Source organism: Theropithecus gelada, chromosome 18 (assembly GCF_003255815.1).
Source record: "Theropithecus gelada isolate Dixy chromosome 18, Tgel_1.0, whole genome shotgun sequence".
Lineage (NCBI taxonomy): Eukaryota > Metazoa > Chordata > Mammalia > Primates > Cercopithecidae > Theropithecus > Theropithecus gelada.
Genome location: NC_037686.1, coordinates 55,320,955 through 55,337,098, shown reverse-complemented (window position 1 = coordinate 55,337,098; position 16,144 = coordinate 55,320,955). Strand labels below are relative to the sequence as shown.

General features: G+C 44.6%; 1 protein-coding gene across 1 annotated transcript in view; it reads right to left on the bottom strand.

Moving 5' to 3' along the window:
* ZCCHC2 (zinc finger CCHC-type containing 2) overlaps nt 1–16,144 on the bottom strand; it is a 59,232-nt gene that overhangs the window by 42,598 nt on the left and 490 nt on the right. The window contains exon 2 of the mRNA XM_025364944.1: nt 15,343–16,144. Coding sequence (XP_025220729.1) covers nt 15,343–16,144 — 802 coding nt within the window. The remainder of the gene's footprint in view (nt 1–15,342) is intronic.

The window sequence follows — 16,144 nt, the reverse complement described above, 5'->3', positions numbered from 1 at the left end:
AGTAACCTTGACTCTTAGATCTGCTGCTTGGAATAATAAAGCGGATGTCAAACTTACACACAGCTCGCCAGAAATCAAGCACTGTCAGGTACAAACTGTTACAACATCATATTGATTAAGTAAAAATAAATAAATAGCCTTATGACAGTTTTTTATTACCACTGGCACCTTATTCCCTCCCGTTATGTATGTGCAGAATCTCAAAACACTACTCATATCAAAATCACCTCAGTTTTAAGAATCAATTATGATTTTACAAATCTGTAGTAAATATACATTAATATGTTTTTCTGTAAAAAAATTAGGCAAATAGAAGACCCTAGGCTCCCCATAAATCTCAATTTAAAAATATTTTGTTCTGCTGTGTAATTATGCATCCTGACCCAACAGTAAGTATGAATTGCTGTATTTATGAGAATAGAGCACATTATATACTTTTGAGAGCTAAACTTCTGCCTTCTTGTCTCTATTTAGAAACCCAAGGAAACAAAGACTGTCTACCTAGAACCATTTAATAAGGAGAGTATAGACCTCTTAAGTCAACATCCAACTTCTGAAACACTTAGCCTGATGGCCTTTACCAATTTTCACTGTGACTCATTTTTAAAAATGCAGATATGAATTCTTTTAATAACAAAACCACACATATCCTAACCCACCCCATATATTTTATTACAAAGTGTAAAACCACATTTACCTACGAGAGATTCTGCTCCTCAAAAATTTTAATATTGCTGTAAATACTTTAAAAAACAAAGAAAATAAAGTGCTATATAATCTTCTCAAACAGTTGTGTTAACTGGAAGAAGCTTGGGTGAATAGGTTAACCATTTTTTTTTTTTTTTTTTTTTTGAGACAGGGTCTCTCTCCATTGCTCAGGCTGAAGTACAGTGGCATGATCATAGCTCACTGCAGCCTCAAATTCCCGGCTTCAAGTGATCCTCTCAACTCAGCATCCCAAAGTGCTGGGATTACCGGTGTGAGTCATTGTACCTGGCTGGTCAACCATTTCTTAAAGCGAAATATTTCTCTACGTTGTTCATATGTAGTTCACAAATTTAAAGCAATACTTTCAAATGTAAGCTAATGCAAAATATGCAAAAAAATGTTTTCATTAGTGAGATGCACAATAAGATATCACTTTATACCCATTAGGATGACTATTATTTAAAAAGACAGTGTTGGCAAGAATGTGAAGAAAATGGAACCCTTACACATTGATGGTGGAAACGAAAATAATACAACTACTGCTGAAGACAGGCAGTCAGTTCCTCAAAATATTAAACACAGAATTATTTTATGATCCAGCAATTCCACTTCTAAGATATACCCAAAGGAACCGAAAGCAGAAATGCAAACATAATCTGTACACCAGTGTTCACAGCAGTTATTCACAACAGCCACAAGGTGGAAATAACTCCAAATCCATCAATGGATGAACAGATAAACAAAATATGGTGTACACATACAATTACCTATGATTCAGCCTTAAAAAGGAATGCAGTTCTGATACATAACAGAATCTGGATGAATCCTGAAGAGAGTATGCTAGGTGAAATGAGTCAGACACAAAAGAACAAATACAGCATGAGTCTACTTATATGAGATACCTAGAATAGTTTAAAGAAAGTAGAATAGTGGCTAGGTGTGGTAGCTCACACCTGTAATTCCAGCACTTTGGGAGGCTAAGGTGGGAGGATCACATAAGGCAAGTAGTTGAAGACCAGACTGGGCAACATTGCAAGATCCTATCTTTACCAAATATATATATATTTTTAATTAGCCAGAAGTGGTGGTATGTGCCTGTAGTCTTCTGTACTCTCAGTTACTTGGGAGGCTGAGATGGGAGGACTGCTTGGGCCCAGGAGTTCGAGGCTACAGTGACCCATGATCGCAACACTGCACTTCAGCCTGGGCAATAGGGCAAGACCCTGTCTCTAAAGTAAACCAAGTAGAATAGTAGTTACCAGGTAGTGGAGGGAATAGGGTGTTATTTTTTGAATGAGTACAGAATTTCTGTTTGGGATGATAGAATGTTTGGAGACAGTGATGACTCACGACAATATGTACTTAATGCTGCTGAACTGTACACTCAAAAGGAGATAAAATGAGAATTTTATGCTATGTATTTTACATCACAATAAAAACTAAAAACAGAAATGATCACACTGCCTCCACAAACATTAAATTGAAGCAACTGTATGAAAGTAGTTTGCTTCACAATCAAAATCTCATTTTTGAAGTCTGAAGTTAACCTTATGAACCCAATGTAACAACCAAGAAGTAGCCTCCTGTTTAATAACCTAGGGAGAAAAATGAAGTTTGAGTTTCTATCCAAAGTCCTAAGTTCATCATCCCATGAAATATCTACTAATTAAATGTTTCTTTTCTCCTCCAAGTCTCAGCACGTATCAATGCTATAAAATCACATAGACTAAGTTTAGAAGCTATTACTAAACTCACTCATGTAACGCTGCAAGAGCTGGAGATGAGAATTAGGCCGTTCGGCAGCCCCAGTGGTGGGTGGCTGCTCGGCGACGCTGTCTGCCCTGCACTCCCTCTTTACTTTCCTTAGGGGGAAGGGTAGCATAAAATCTGAGAACTCCTGCTTTAATGGAATCGTATAAAGAGGAATAGAACCCACTTTATCTGTTAAGTTCAGATTCCCATGAAAATGCAGAACAGATGAAATGCCAGAATCAGCATTTTACGAAGACTAGTTGGAAGAAAGCGTCAGGGCCAAGAGAAAAGTGGAGATTTTTTCTCTGCTTGAATCAAGAAAGCAGGGTTTAAAGATTCTAAGCCTGCGAAAATACACACAAGCATACAAAGAACTTCAGTACCAGTGCATTCTCCTTTCTTCACTTGCCTGAGGCAAAGCTGCTTCTGTCCTATTGCTTGCCTGAAGAGCTACTGATAGCACAAACCTACATGGCATGTAGTTCAGGCGGTCTAGATGGTTTTGCCACAGATCCCACGTAGACCCATCACAATTACATACTTCAGATTTCTTAACTGTGGGGACCTTGTGAAACAGCCAAGTAGCTGGACATCCTAAAAAACTCTTCTCTGAAAACATACCTTTAGAACAAAGGTCATATTTGCCTTTTGTTGCTGTTAACCAAGGTCAAACCACAGATGGAGTTTTAGTTCACCTAACAGTATTCTACACGGTTCTTCTAGTCCCTTGACATAGACTATAAATTTAAAAATCCAAGATATTCCGAATATAATAACAGAGCAGTAAGAGTTTATTTTTTAAAACCAAATTCACTAACTTCTTCTGAAGTTTTCCCAATTGACAAATGAGACTTAGAAAATTAACAGTAGTATCTAATAACATTCTATTAAGCTTCCATGGCAGATTAAAGGTAGTTAAAAATTATTGAATACTCCTCCTGCTGAAAAGTGGAACAAACTCCCCACTCAGTGGATCTAGGCTGGCTTTAGAATGTGCTGGTGGTGATGCTCTTCTAAAGTTAGGTCTTGGGAAGCCTCAGCCTGGGCCTCCTGGACACTTGGGCTTGGAGTACTGAGTCACCACGAGACATGCACTTCTGGCAGTTGCACTTGATGGACAACATGGAGAGAGGAGAGGGGTCTAGAGATGCCATCTGGGACCCAGCTGCATTCCAGACACCCTAGAACAGAGACAAACTCTTCACTATAGTTATCTGTCTAAATCCCTCACCCACAAAACTGTGAGAGACGGTAATAAGATGGTCATTGTTTTCAGTCACTAAGTTTGGGGGTAATTCTGTTCTTTAAATAGCCAGATTCATAGGTCTCCTCTTTCAGCACCAGCATCTGTACTTCCTTTGCCGACATGCTCTCACTACAGAAGGAAAACATCTTTTAACCCTAGAACTAGGAAGATGATCCAGAAATTGCTATATCCCTGGGCCAGCAGCCGCCACATCTTTAAATCCCCACACTAGGGTGTTTTGGGGTGAAGTGAAAAGAATGCATGCATGAGTGCACAAGAATCTAGAGAAGTGCACATCTCCTCCCCAGCCCACATCTGACTCTGCCTTCGCTGTCACAGCCTTGCCCCACGAGAGATGAGGGGGGGAGGCCAAGGGGTCCTCAGGAAGGATGTGACCCTGGGCTCAGAAGCTAGAAGGAACTTCCATGCCTTCTAGCACCTGCAGCAGAGCCACTGCTTCACCCCCAGTGCAAAAACATTCTTAGAACCGTGTACAAACGTAAGCTTATGGAGCATAAGAAGAATCTACAGCTGTAAGTGATTTACTACAGTGTTGCCAAACACTGCATTAGGACTTGTGTTTCATGCCACTAGTTATTACGGAAAGGGCAATTTCCCCAAACTAATAAAACTACTCAACACTCAATGCCACAACCTCTTTGTATGAGGGATGACCTCTTTCTCAAGCAAATACTCTCAAACATTACAGTATTTGGTTCACACGTGACCACGCCGTCTCCCATTTAGGACCACCAGTGAATTTCAATCATTTGATACCCAAGACAAAAATCAACTGTACTACGGGAAACTTCCCAATTGAGACACTTCTAACAAGAAACATAAAAATTCCCCAACATTTATGTTATAGAGTGTTCACTTCAGTGACCAAAGTTTAGTTATTCTCTTTCCAATCATAAGCAAGGCACTACCCCAATTCTACATCTGACTCACACCACTCCTCAAGTAGATCATAAACTGGAGGTCAAACACTGCAGGCTACCTACCATCAACTATGCAGGCAATAAGAAAATAGGTTAATACATTACTTTTCCATCCTACCAAAATGTCACTGCTAGATCTGCCCCAGTTTATGCATCCCACACACAAAAGCTCAATTAACACAGGGAGTAGAAATCATCTGATTTTTTTTTTTTTAAAGACAGGATTTCCCTCTGTCTCCCAGGCTGGATCGTACAGTAATGCAATCACGGCTCACTTCAGCCTTGACTTCTCTGCTCAAGCAATCTTCCCACCTCAGTCTCTTGAGTACCTGGGACTATAGGCATGTACCACCATACCAGGCTAATTTTTTTTTTTAGAGATGGGGTCTTGCTATGTTGCCCAGGCTGCAAATAGACTGATTTGGAAAGCATATTACATAAGCACAGCCAGTCAGCAACCACCCATTGAAGATTCAATTCAAATCTACACTTGTTCCATGCTTTTTATATAGAGAAACAATTCCTCTTATTTCCAAAATAATTGTGCCTATCCTGTATAATTGCAAATATTTTTTATAAAGTAAATACTGGTAAGTACAATTCAAAATAAGACAAAATCACTACCTGATGTACTTAGTCTTTTTTTTGAGGCAGAGTTTTGCTCTTGTTGCCCAGGCTGGAGTGCAATGGCACCATCTCGGCTCACTGCAACCTCTGCCTCCCGGGTTCAAGCGATACTCCTGCCTTAGCCTCTGGAGTAACTGGAATTATAGGCATGCGCCACCATGCCCGGCTAATTTTTGTATTTTTTAAAATCAGAGACAGGGTTTCACCACGTTGGTCAGGCTGCTCTCGAACTCCTGACCTCAGGTGATCCACCCGCCTCGCCCTCCCAAAGTGCGGAGTTTATAGGCTTCAGCCACTGTGCCCAGCCTCGATATACTTAACCTTAAAGCAGTGTATCATATTGGTATTTCTCTTCGTCTTGCTCTGTCACCCTGGCTGGAGTGCAGTGGCGCAATCTCGGCTCACTGCAACGTCTGCCTCCCGGATTCAAGCGATTCTGCTGCCTCAGCCTCAGGAGTAACTGGGCTTACAGGTGCCCACTACATGCCCGGCTAATTTTTGTATTTTTAGTAGAGATGGGTTTCACTATATTTGCCAGGCTGGTCTCAAACTCCTGACCTCAAGTGATCTACCCGCCTCGGCCTCCCAAAGTGCTGGGATTACAGGCATGAGCCACCGCACCCAGCCTAGTATTTTGCAAAGCTATGTATTTTCCAAGTCCAAACACAGGAAATTATGACTGAGCAATTATGACATACACAACGCTGACAAAAAAAAAAAAGAGACACAATGCCTGAGCCTTTGGGGAACTTAAAATTCTAGTATGAAAGGTCAACTTTATTTTATTGATTTACTGATTTTTAAGACAGGGTCTCACTCTAGTACCCAGGCTGGAGTGCAGTGGCATGATCTCATCTCACTGCAGCCTCTGCCTCCAGGGCTCAAGCAATCCTCCTGGGCTCAAGTGATCCTCCTGTCTCAGCTTCCTGAGTAGCTGGACTACAGACATGCACCACCACACCCGGCTAATTTTTGTTTTATTCTGTAGAGACTGGGTTTTGTCATGTTGCCCAGGCTGGTCTTGAACTCCTGGGCTCAAGCAATTCACCCGCCTCAGCCTCCCACGGTGCTGCGATTACAGGTATGAGCCACCACACCTGGCCTGAGAGGTCAATCTTAAATGTTAAAAAGACAAAGAATCACAGAAGTACCAAAATTACAATGATATGTGTGCATCTAAAATTCAGTGGCAGCAAATAATCTTTTAAGACTGCCATAGGGACAATTCCAGAAAACACCATACAAGAGACAATGGCATGAGCCCAGCTTGGAATGAAAGGGAGGATATATGAAAAAAGAGTGGGAAGAGGAGACTTTGAGTCTAAAGACTTATTAGAGGTCAGGGTCCATCAGTCACTGAAAGAAAACATAGTATGATTAAGTGTTGCCTTAGAAAAGTGTATCTGGCAGTAGTATCCAAAAGATTGAGGTGGGAAGGCTAAAAAGCAAGGGAATCAGGAGGCTACTATAAAAGTTTCAGCATATGTTCTCACTCATAGGTGGGAACTGAACAATGAGAACACTTGGATACAGGAAAGGGAACATCACACACTGGGGCCTGTCATGGAGTGGGGAGACGGGAGGGATAGCATTAGGAGATACACCTAATGTAAATGACAAGTTAATGGGTGCAGCACACCAACATGGCACATGTATACATATGTAACAAACCTGCACGTCATGCACATGTATCCTAGAACTTAAAGTATTAAAAAAAAAAAAAAAGGTCTCGGCATAAAGTCCCAACAGAGAATGGTGTCAGGCAAGGATGAGGAAAGTGTCCATTCAGGATGTGATGGGAGAAGACGATTAAGGTCATCAAACAATTCAGAATGACTAGAAACATAATGGTACCATTGAGAGAACTGAGTGAGTCTGGAAGATTTTTGAAAAATCAATCGTGTTCTTTTCATACAGATTCACGTTAGAGTGACAGTTGACATTCAATGAGATACACACCATAAAGGCACGCATGTGCGCGCGCACACACACACACCCCCCTTCAACTGGCTCCCACTGCAACCTACTGACAACCTATTCTTTTAACATGACCTTCAAGGCCCTCTATAACCCAACCCTACTATCTCTTCAAATGTCTTTCTTTTCCACTTTCTTCTCTCCTTTTTGAGACAGCGTCTCACTCTGTTGCTCAGGCTAGAGTGCAGTGGAACCACCACAGCTCACTGCAGCCTTGACCTCCCAGGCTCAAGTGATCCTCCCACCTCAGCCTCCTGAGTAGTTGGAGCCTCCTGAGTAGTTGGAGCCTCCTGGTACATGACACCACACCCAGCTAATTTTTTTTTTTTTTTTTTTTTTTTTACTTTTTGTAGAGATGGGGGTCTAAGTTGACAAGGTTGGCTTCAATCTCTTGGGCTCAAGCGATCCCTCTGCCTCGGCCTCCCAAAGTGTTGAGATTACAGGCGTGAGCCACCACACCTCGCCTAATGTCTACTTTTCTACTCATCCACTGCAACCAAATTGTGCTAATCACTCTATGAATAATACATATATCTCACTCCTGTTTACCAAGCATTTTCATTTACATTAACACATTCATCCTCACAACAATTATATGAAACAGATTAAGAATGATATCCCTACTTTGTACTGGAGAATCTGGAATCTGGGAAGACTAAATAATTTGCCAAAATGAACTTTTCAAAATATAAATCTGACCTCAAATAAATGACTTCTTGAATGAGCACAAAACACTTCTAATGAGCTAAGGCATTTAGAAAGGAACTAAAGGTCAAATGTTCCCGAGAGCATAGGAAGAACAGAAGGAAGCCAACTGCCCCTGGCCCAGCCAGGCTACACCTGTAACATAAACACCCGATTAGGCCCTTCCCTTCTAGATTGACTGTTTACAGAGAAAGGAACCCCAAAATGTCAGTGGATGAATGAGGCTTTTGTGACAAAGAATTCTTTGTAAGTAAAAGAAGTACTGTTACACACAGTCCTCCATAACGAGAAACAGTCAATAAAATAAGTTCAGTCTGCCTTGAAAGTAGTACAGGCCTTTTTGCTTCCCTTAAAAAAATAAAATAAAATTAGCTTAACATTTCTCAAGAGAAAAATATTAAATAAGTTAAAAATTAGCCAATTTAACAGCTTTTATAAAAAAGGTAAAAAAAAAAAAAGTTCTTAATTATTCCATGGATTCTAGTCTGTGCTCTGAACAAAGAATCATGTAACTTAACAAAACTGCAAAACAGTTTTAAGTTATAGAATAGTTTTCTAGCTAAATATGAAAACAGGATAAGGATTTAAGTAGATTACAGCTGCATGAGAATCATCATCTAAATCTAAAACATGCATTTTCTCCATCCCCATCCCCAAATCCAATACGAGGAAAATATCTATTTTAATGTTCTGTGATTCAAGGAATTCCTTCCTTCGGGTTTATCTGTAGAACACTACATCTTTACAAGTACTAACAAAAATAAAATAACTGCTCCAAATAAATGTGTCTCAAATACCACCTTTTCAATTGCCCGTCCTTCACTAACATCAATCTATTCACAGGGATGGTAACAAAATATACAAAATACTCCACTATAAGGATTTTTATTAGGTAAAAAAAAAAAAAACAAAAAAAACCTATTCCTGAAAACACTGCAGGTTGTGTTAGTGGAAAATATGCAGTGAGCACTAATCTCAAGAAAGGATGCATGTTCAAGACAGTATGCAAATTATTTTACAAATTAATACAATCACCACAACCTCGAAAGTTATGATCCCCATTTTACAGATAACACTGTAAATTATCCCCATTTTATAGGGAAGACTCAGGATTTAAGTGGCCTGGCTGACAACTATTACCAAGCTAGTGGCAGAGTTGAAACATAAACCTCCAAGCCTAGGGCTCTACTAAACATGGCTGTCATTCTTCAAGGTCTTCTAATAGCTTCTACGACACTCTTCCTGACCCCCTCGCCACACAAAAAAAATTAAGGCAACACGTATGTACAGTACATGTACAGTTATCCCCCAATACCCATGAGGAATTGGTACCAGAACCTCCCAATACTAAAATCCAAAAGTGCTCCAGTCTGGATATAAAATGGCCTAGTATTTGCATATAACCTATGTACATCCTCCTGTAACTCTAAATAGCTCCAGATTACTTATATCTAATACAACATAAATGCTGTGTAAACAGCTGTTATACTGATATTGTTTTGGATTACACAAAAAAAAGTCTGTACGTGTTCAGTACACATGCAATTTTTTCCCTAATATTTTTGATCCATAGTTGGTTGAATCCCCGGATGTGGACACCATGGGTATGTATAAATAAATCACACATATTTTAGTCAACTTGAGAAAAAGAATGTACTTCCTCTCCACATCCAGCACCCGCTCCCGCCTCCCACCATGATATACATGAGACTTTTTCTGAGTTCTCCTTACCTGGAAAATGACTGCACAGAAAAATGTAACTGGTAAAGGAACTCAGGATTTTAATAATTATTTCCTACTCAAATAATCACTATTTAACTCTAATAATATTCTAAAAAGCCTCTTCCAAATGACTTTTATAACTGAACTGCTTTTATTCTTTGCTGTAGCCAAACCAACCTAAAATTTCCCATGAAAGATACAGCTGTTTTTGGCCCCTCCTCTCAGTATGTGAGATGCTGTGCCCACTTCTCTACCACCACCATCTACCCAAGGCTGAGCTTTCACCTGCAACTGCTAACATTTATTGAAGACCATGAACCAGACACTACTCTACAAGTAAGAACGTCTTCACTGAATCCTAACACTCCCAGAGTGGCGGGAGGGAAGCCTCAGGCAGCACCCATGGCCCCAACAACACTATTCACTTTAAAATATCAAATAATCCAGCAGCAGGGGCCAGTGAGTTAAATAAAGGTACTTATTAATATTACCAATGAGCATTAGAACTGGTCATTTTAAAAGAGCATCTTTTTTTTTTTTTTTGAGCCTGAGTCTCACTCTGTCACCCAGGCTGGAGTGTAGTGGCGTGATCTCGGCTCACTACAACCTCCGCTTCCCAGGTTCAAGCAGTTCTCCTGTCTCAGCCTCCCATGTAGCTGGCACTACAGGCGCCTGCCACCACGCCCAGCTAATTTTTATATTTTTAGTAGAGATAGGGTTTCACCTTGTTGGTCAGGATGGTCTCGAACTCCTGACCTCAGGCGATTCACCCGCCTCGGCCTTCCAAAGTGCTAAATTACAGGTGTGAGCCACTGTGCCTGGCCAAAAAAAATCATCTTTTTTAGTGCCTCCTACAATAACTGAAATTCTGACAATCAACCTTTTCCCTCTCATTTTCAGTTACTCTCTCACTAGGATTCTGGCGGCCACATCCACATTCAAGTTATCTTGAAGTAGCATCGATTACGTTAAAATTCTTTTAAGAGTTTTCTTCCAGGCCGGGCGCGGTTGCTCAAGCCTGTAATCCCAGCACTTTGGGAGGCCGAGACGGGTGGATCACGAGGTCAGGAGATCGAGACCATCCTGGCTAACCCGGTGAAACCCCGTCTCTACTAAAAAATACAAAAAACTAGCTGGGCGAGGTGGCGGGCGCCTGTAGTCCCAGCTACTCGGGAGGCTGAGGCAGGAGAATGGCGTAAACCCGGGAGGCAGAGCTTGCAGTGAGCTGAGATCCGGCCACTGTACTCCAGCCTGGGCGACAGAGTGAGACTCTGTCTCAAAAAAAAAAAAGAAAAAGAAAAAAAAGAGTTTTCTTCCAATATGTTTCCTATATTGCAAAGTTAATCAAAGCACTTGCTCTATCAAGTACAATTTAGCTAACTACACTACGCAATGAAAAAGTAACAATTTTGCAAGGTTTTCTTTCTTTCTTTCTTTTTTTGAGACAAAGTCTCACTCTGTCGCCCAGGCTGGAGGGCAGTGGCGCCATCTCGGCTCACTGCAACCTCCGCCTCCCAGGTTCAAGCGATTCTCCTGCCTCAGCCTCCCAAGTAGCTGAGACTACAGGCACGTGCCACCATGCCCGGCTAATATTTTTTGTATTTTTCTTAGTAGAGACAGGGTTTCACCATATTGTCCAGGCTGGTCTCAAACTCCTGAACTTGTGATCCGCCCGACTCGGCCTCCCAAAGTGCTGGAATTACAGGAGTCAGCCACCGCGCCCGGCCGCAAGGTTTTCTTCTTAACTAAATGCACTACTTTTTAGTAAGTGAAGGACCCATGGCTACTTAATTTTTGTGGATTCAAATGATGGACTCAAATATGTTTTGTCAGTTCAAATAACACGAAAACACAGGATGATTTTGTGCCTTAGTATCAAAAGTTTACATTTTTATCTTTCATTCAAACATTAGTACTATTAGCCAAGTAATTAAGCTCTGAAGATCTTGATGACACAATCTCCAGAGAATCGCCATACTGTATTAATCAATAACCACTACTATGATCGTCTACACGTTTTATGCTTCTTATACCTTTGTGTCGCTAGCTGGGGACTAAACCTCCAAAATAAGAATACCCATTTTCCTGAACAGTTAAAGAATGTCTTTAAGTATGCAAACATTGCTTGCCTGTCTTGCTTCCTGTCTTTTCAATGAAACAGCAACAAAACTAGTACCTTTTAAAATACGTATGCATTTTTTGGTTGCTAACACACAATTTATAGTTTGGCTTCCTAATAACAGGAAAACACCCATTTTAAAAACCAAGCGGTTTCAGCTATACTCTGTGTCTGTAACTCCGTAACACAGGATTGTAGCAATCACAGAGAGTTTCTAAGACACTATTAATGAGTGTGACTTCACTACTGCTCCCTGGACTATTGCTGAATTTTGTACAAGTTACTGGCAGTCCACCACAGTTGTGTTAAGAACGTGAGATTTATGTACAAGCCTCCTAAAAACAATGCTGACATTTAAGTTGTAATCCAATGTAATATTTACTATAAAGTAATCCAAATAACAAAGAAAAACTCTGGAAATGTTACTCTTAAAAGTAAAAACATCCTTGTTGAGTTTTCCTGTATTTCCAATGTAACCTAAAAAGTATATTCTACCGGCAACCTGTGGACCTGACCTCAACTATTAACACTGTAACCGTGCCATGTCACTAACAGTTGCTGGGTCCAGTCAACTTCAAAGCATGTAATATAAAATTGGCATTAAAGACATGTTCTATCTGTAAATGTCATTAGTTTTTAAATTTTTTAATAGACAAGCTGATTCAGTACTGGATACAAGTAAGTCTTGTGAGCCAGGGGCACTATTCTGGGCCAGTATACTATTACTTTAATAAAAAAGAGAATTAAAAGGACACTAACTGTATGTTAACCAACAGTAAGGCTGAAAATACGTCGTTTGGCACACCAAAGATCTTCACTTAGTAGTTAAGAAAAAGAATGACTCCCAATTAAAGTAGCATACTTGTGTCTAAAAGGTTACTTCCGGGGGGAAAAAACGCTGCCACACAAATTTCCCTTTACCAGGGTTATCGCCACGGCCCAGCACTGCCGAGCGCAGCATCCACGTGGTTCTCGAGTCCCGCTGGAAGTCTCCGGCGCTAGCCCAAGACTTGGCCTCCGCGGGAACAGGCCAAGAGGGCGCCGGGGGCGGGGCCGGTGCGCCGGTCACGTGGGCGGCGCGCGGCCGCCATCTTGCAGGGCGGGGGAGGGGAGGAGTCCCGCGGCCCCGACCCCACACCGCCGTGCGCTGGCCCCGGGCGTCGCGTGACCTCCCGGCCCCCACGGCGGGCCGCGGCGCCTCCACGCGAGGGGCGCGCGAGCTTCGGGCTCCTCCCTGCCGACGGAGAGGTGCGCCCGCCCTCCCGGCGGCGGGAGGCCGAGAACAGCTGGGCAGGATTGCCGCGAATGAGGGCTTAACTCAGCCCACCCGCGCATCAGCGGCCTCTGGAATGACAGCCTGAGAGCAACATCATCAGATAAATGGTCCTCAAGGCCAGAACAAGCCACAGTTGGGACTCGGAGGTCACTCTAAGCAGCAGAAAATGCGGGGTCGTAACAACTTAATGAGATGCGAATGATGTGTTACGGTAACCCTAAACAACTGCTGGAGAAGTTCACCACACCACCAAGCGTCTAGAAATAGCCCAGTGTCACCTGTAGTACGCGGCCCCTAAGATTTATTCCCCCACTTCAGTTGATGACCACAGCACAGGACACGTCCTAAGAAGCAGTGATGTGCTGAGGTTAATGGCAGAATGCCCAACCTCACTTTGTCCATCCCTCCCAGCACTCACTGGTAACAGAAAAAAGGTCACGCACTGCGGTCAACATAAAATCACATTACCCTGGTCTGCACGCATCCCTCCCCTTCCTCTACTTGCCCTCCAGCACGCTCATTAAAAGCAAAATTTAAAGAAAGAAAAGGGAAAGAAAAAAAGACTTCCAGCAGTTACATCAGAAATCAGGTACCCTTGTTGGAATAGTATGAACGGCATGATAGAAGAGGTTCCACTGTGGGACATTTTATTTAGGCCTGCAATTTAAGGCCATCTTTACAATATTGTATGTTATTACAGTAACATTTGAAATGAGCATTGTTCCTGAATTCATGTTTTGGTCTCTAAGTTTAATGGCTGTGCGGCATATAGGACTTTTGGGAAATTAACGAGTAGGCTGAACGATGGAAGAGGCTTTTACCATCAGAACACGCACTGCATGCTAGTAGTAAACAGGCACCGGAAGATGACAAAATTTCAAACTCACCGAGATAACGCTGGGCACTTGTTATCTCAAGTGCCTTACATGTGAGTTTGATAAAATACGTCCCAAAACATGAGTCAGTTACCTCACACAAGTCTCGTTTTAAAAAAGAGGGGTTCAGGCTAGATTATCTCTAATTCCTTCCAGCCCCAAATCCATTGATTCCACGGGTACTGAGTCCACAAAGCCACTAGTAAAATACCATGCCCGATTTTAGTTCTAGGTACTAAATGACAGCAGATATATATACTCAATTAACGTTCAAGCAAGGAGAGGAGAAAATCCCCTTTTCCATTATCTCCTAGAGATCACCTAAGCTGAAAAACATGGCATCCAAATCAACACCTCTCAAAAGCCTGTGATCCCACAATCTCACTTTACAGTCTCCCACTTACTGAAACCTACTCCTCCCCCCGCTTCCCATGGAAAGGTCCTCCTCAAAGACTTCACTGGACCCTAATTATCATTAAATTGCTTTCATGGCTATAATAAAATTTCATCTTTAATGTTTTCGACAAGCGGCTCATTTGGATTCTGGTCTACTACATTTCGGTGTTTAAGTAGTTCTTTTGGGCAACATTAACGCCTATGGTAAACGCCCAACAAATATCCCGGAACCCCAATCTGCAGGCAGGAATCAAGCCCGTGAGAAAGCGCTTCTGCCGGAGGGAAAGAGCATCCCAGGCCGCGCTAGGAGAGGTTTCTCCACCCGGACAACCTGCCTTACTACTCATCTCAGATCCATTCGCAGGTCTCTACGTCAGATGTCTGCTGGGAACACAAGCCCTCAGAGCAGGAGCCACAAGGACCCGTACGACCCCTTTTAACTCAAACACACATTGAGCAAAAAAAGTCCCTCTGTGCCAAAGACAAGGGCAGCTCGCGGGGAGCGCACCTTCAGGACACCCCGCCGAGGGCCCGGCAGAGTCCCGAAACGGGAGGCGGAGCCCCGGCCAGGCAGGCGGGGAAGGACGGCGCTGCCCAGGGCTCACTGCGGCTGGCTCTCGCACAGGTTCCTCCAGCGCCCCGCAGCTCCCGCACCGAGCGCTGAGATGCTCAGAGCCAAAACCGTCCCGACACTCTTCCTCCGATTGGGGCCCCGGGCGGGGAGCTCCACGTCTTCCGTGGCAACACCGTGGCACGGAAGAGACTTCTAGAGCATTCTGTGATGGCGGGTGGCTGTGTCTGCCGGCGTGTGGGGTGGGGTGGGGGAGTGGAACGGAGCGGCCCAGCGAGACGAAGCCCAGCCCTCTGGCGCTGGGAGCTGCCGGGTGGGGATTCCGAGCCACCTGCGCTGGGCTGGGGCTCGGGCAAGGGGCGTCCGAGAGCGAGGCCGGCGGGGCAGCGGTCGCACCGCGAGTCCAGGGAAGCTCCGTACGCCTTACCTGGGCCCTGGGGCCGGCAAACTTGCACGGCTCCACCTCCACCTCCGCGTCCTCGGGGCCCCCGCGGAGTGCGGCGCGGAGCCTCTCCAAATGTTCCCTCAGGGTGACCCGCTGGTGAAAGGAGAAAGCCGGGTGCAACGAGGCCATGGTGAAAAGCAGCAGCAGTTCCTCCTGGGCCCTGGAGCCGAGCCCGCCGCCGGCCCGCGGCTCCGCAATGCCGCCTTCCGGGCCCGAGCCGTCCTTCTCGGCGTCCTGCTCGCCGTCGCCGTCCTCGCCGCGCTCGTCCTCCGCGCCGCCCCGCGAGCCCTCGCCCCGGGCCGCGCGCAGGCTTTTGAGCACCGAGTCCACCTGGGGTAGCAGGCGGTGCAAGCGGCCAGCGGCCTCCCGGTTCTCCGAGCCCAGCAGCGCCAGGTAGACGATGAGGCGCGAGCGCACCGCGGGCTCTCGGAAGTCGGCCAGCGGCCCCGGGTCCGAGAGGCCGTTGGCCTTGGCCTCCGAGTCGCGCAGGTAGTGGTAGTCCTTGCGCGCCAAGTCTTCCAGGCACGAGCCGAGGAAGCGCAGCTCCAGCGGGTTGCACAGGTCCAGCAGTCCGCACATGAACTCCAGGCGCTGCGCCGAGCCCAGCACCAGCCCGAACCACTCGTATACCCGCTCCTGCTCGCGCAACGCCGCTGAGGGCCCCCCGCCGCCGCCCGGCATGCCCGCCCCCGCCGCCGCTCCACCAGCAACAGGCGGCCCGAGCCCCCGGGGCGGCGGCGGCGGCGGCAGAGGGCCCCGCGGCGGGCCCGCGGGCGGCGGCGGC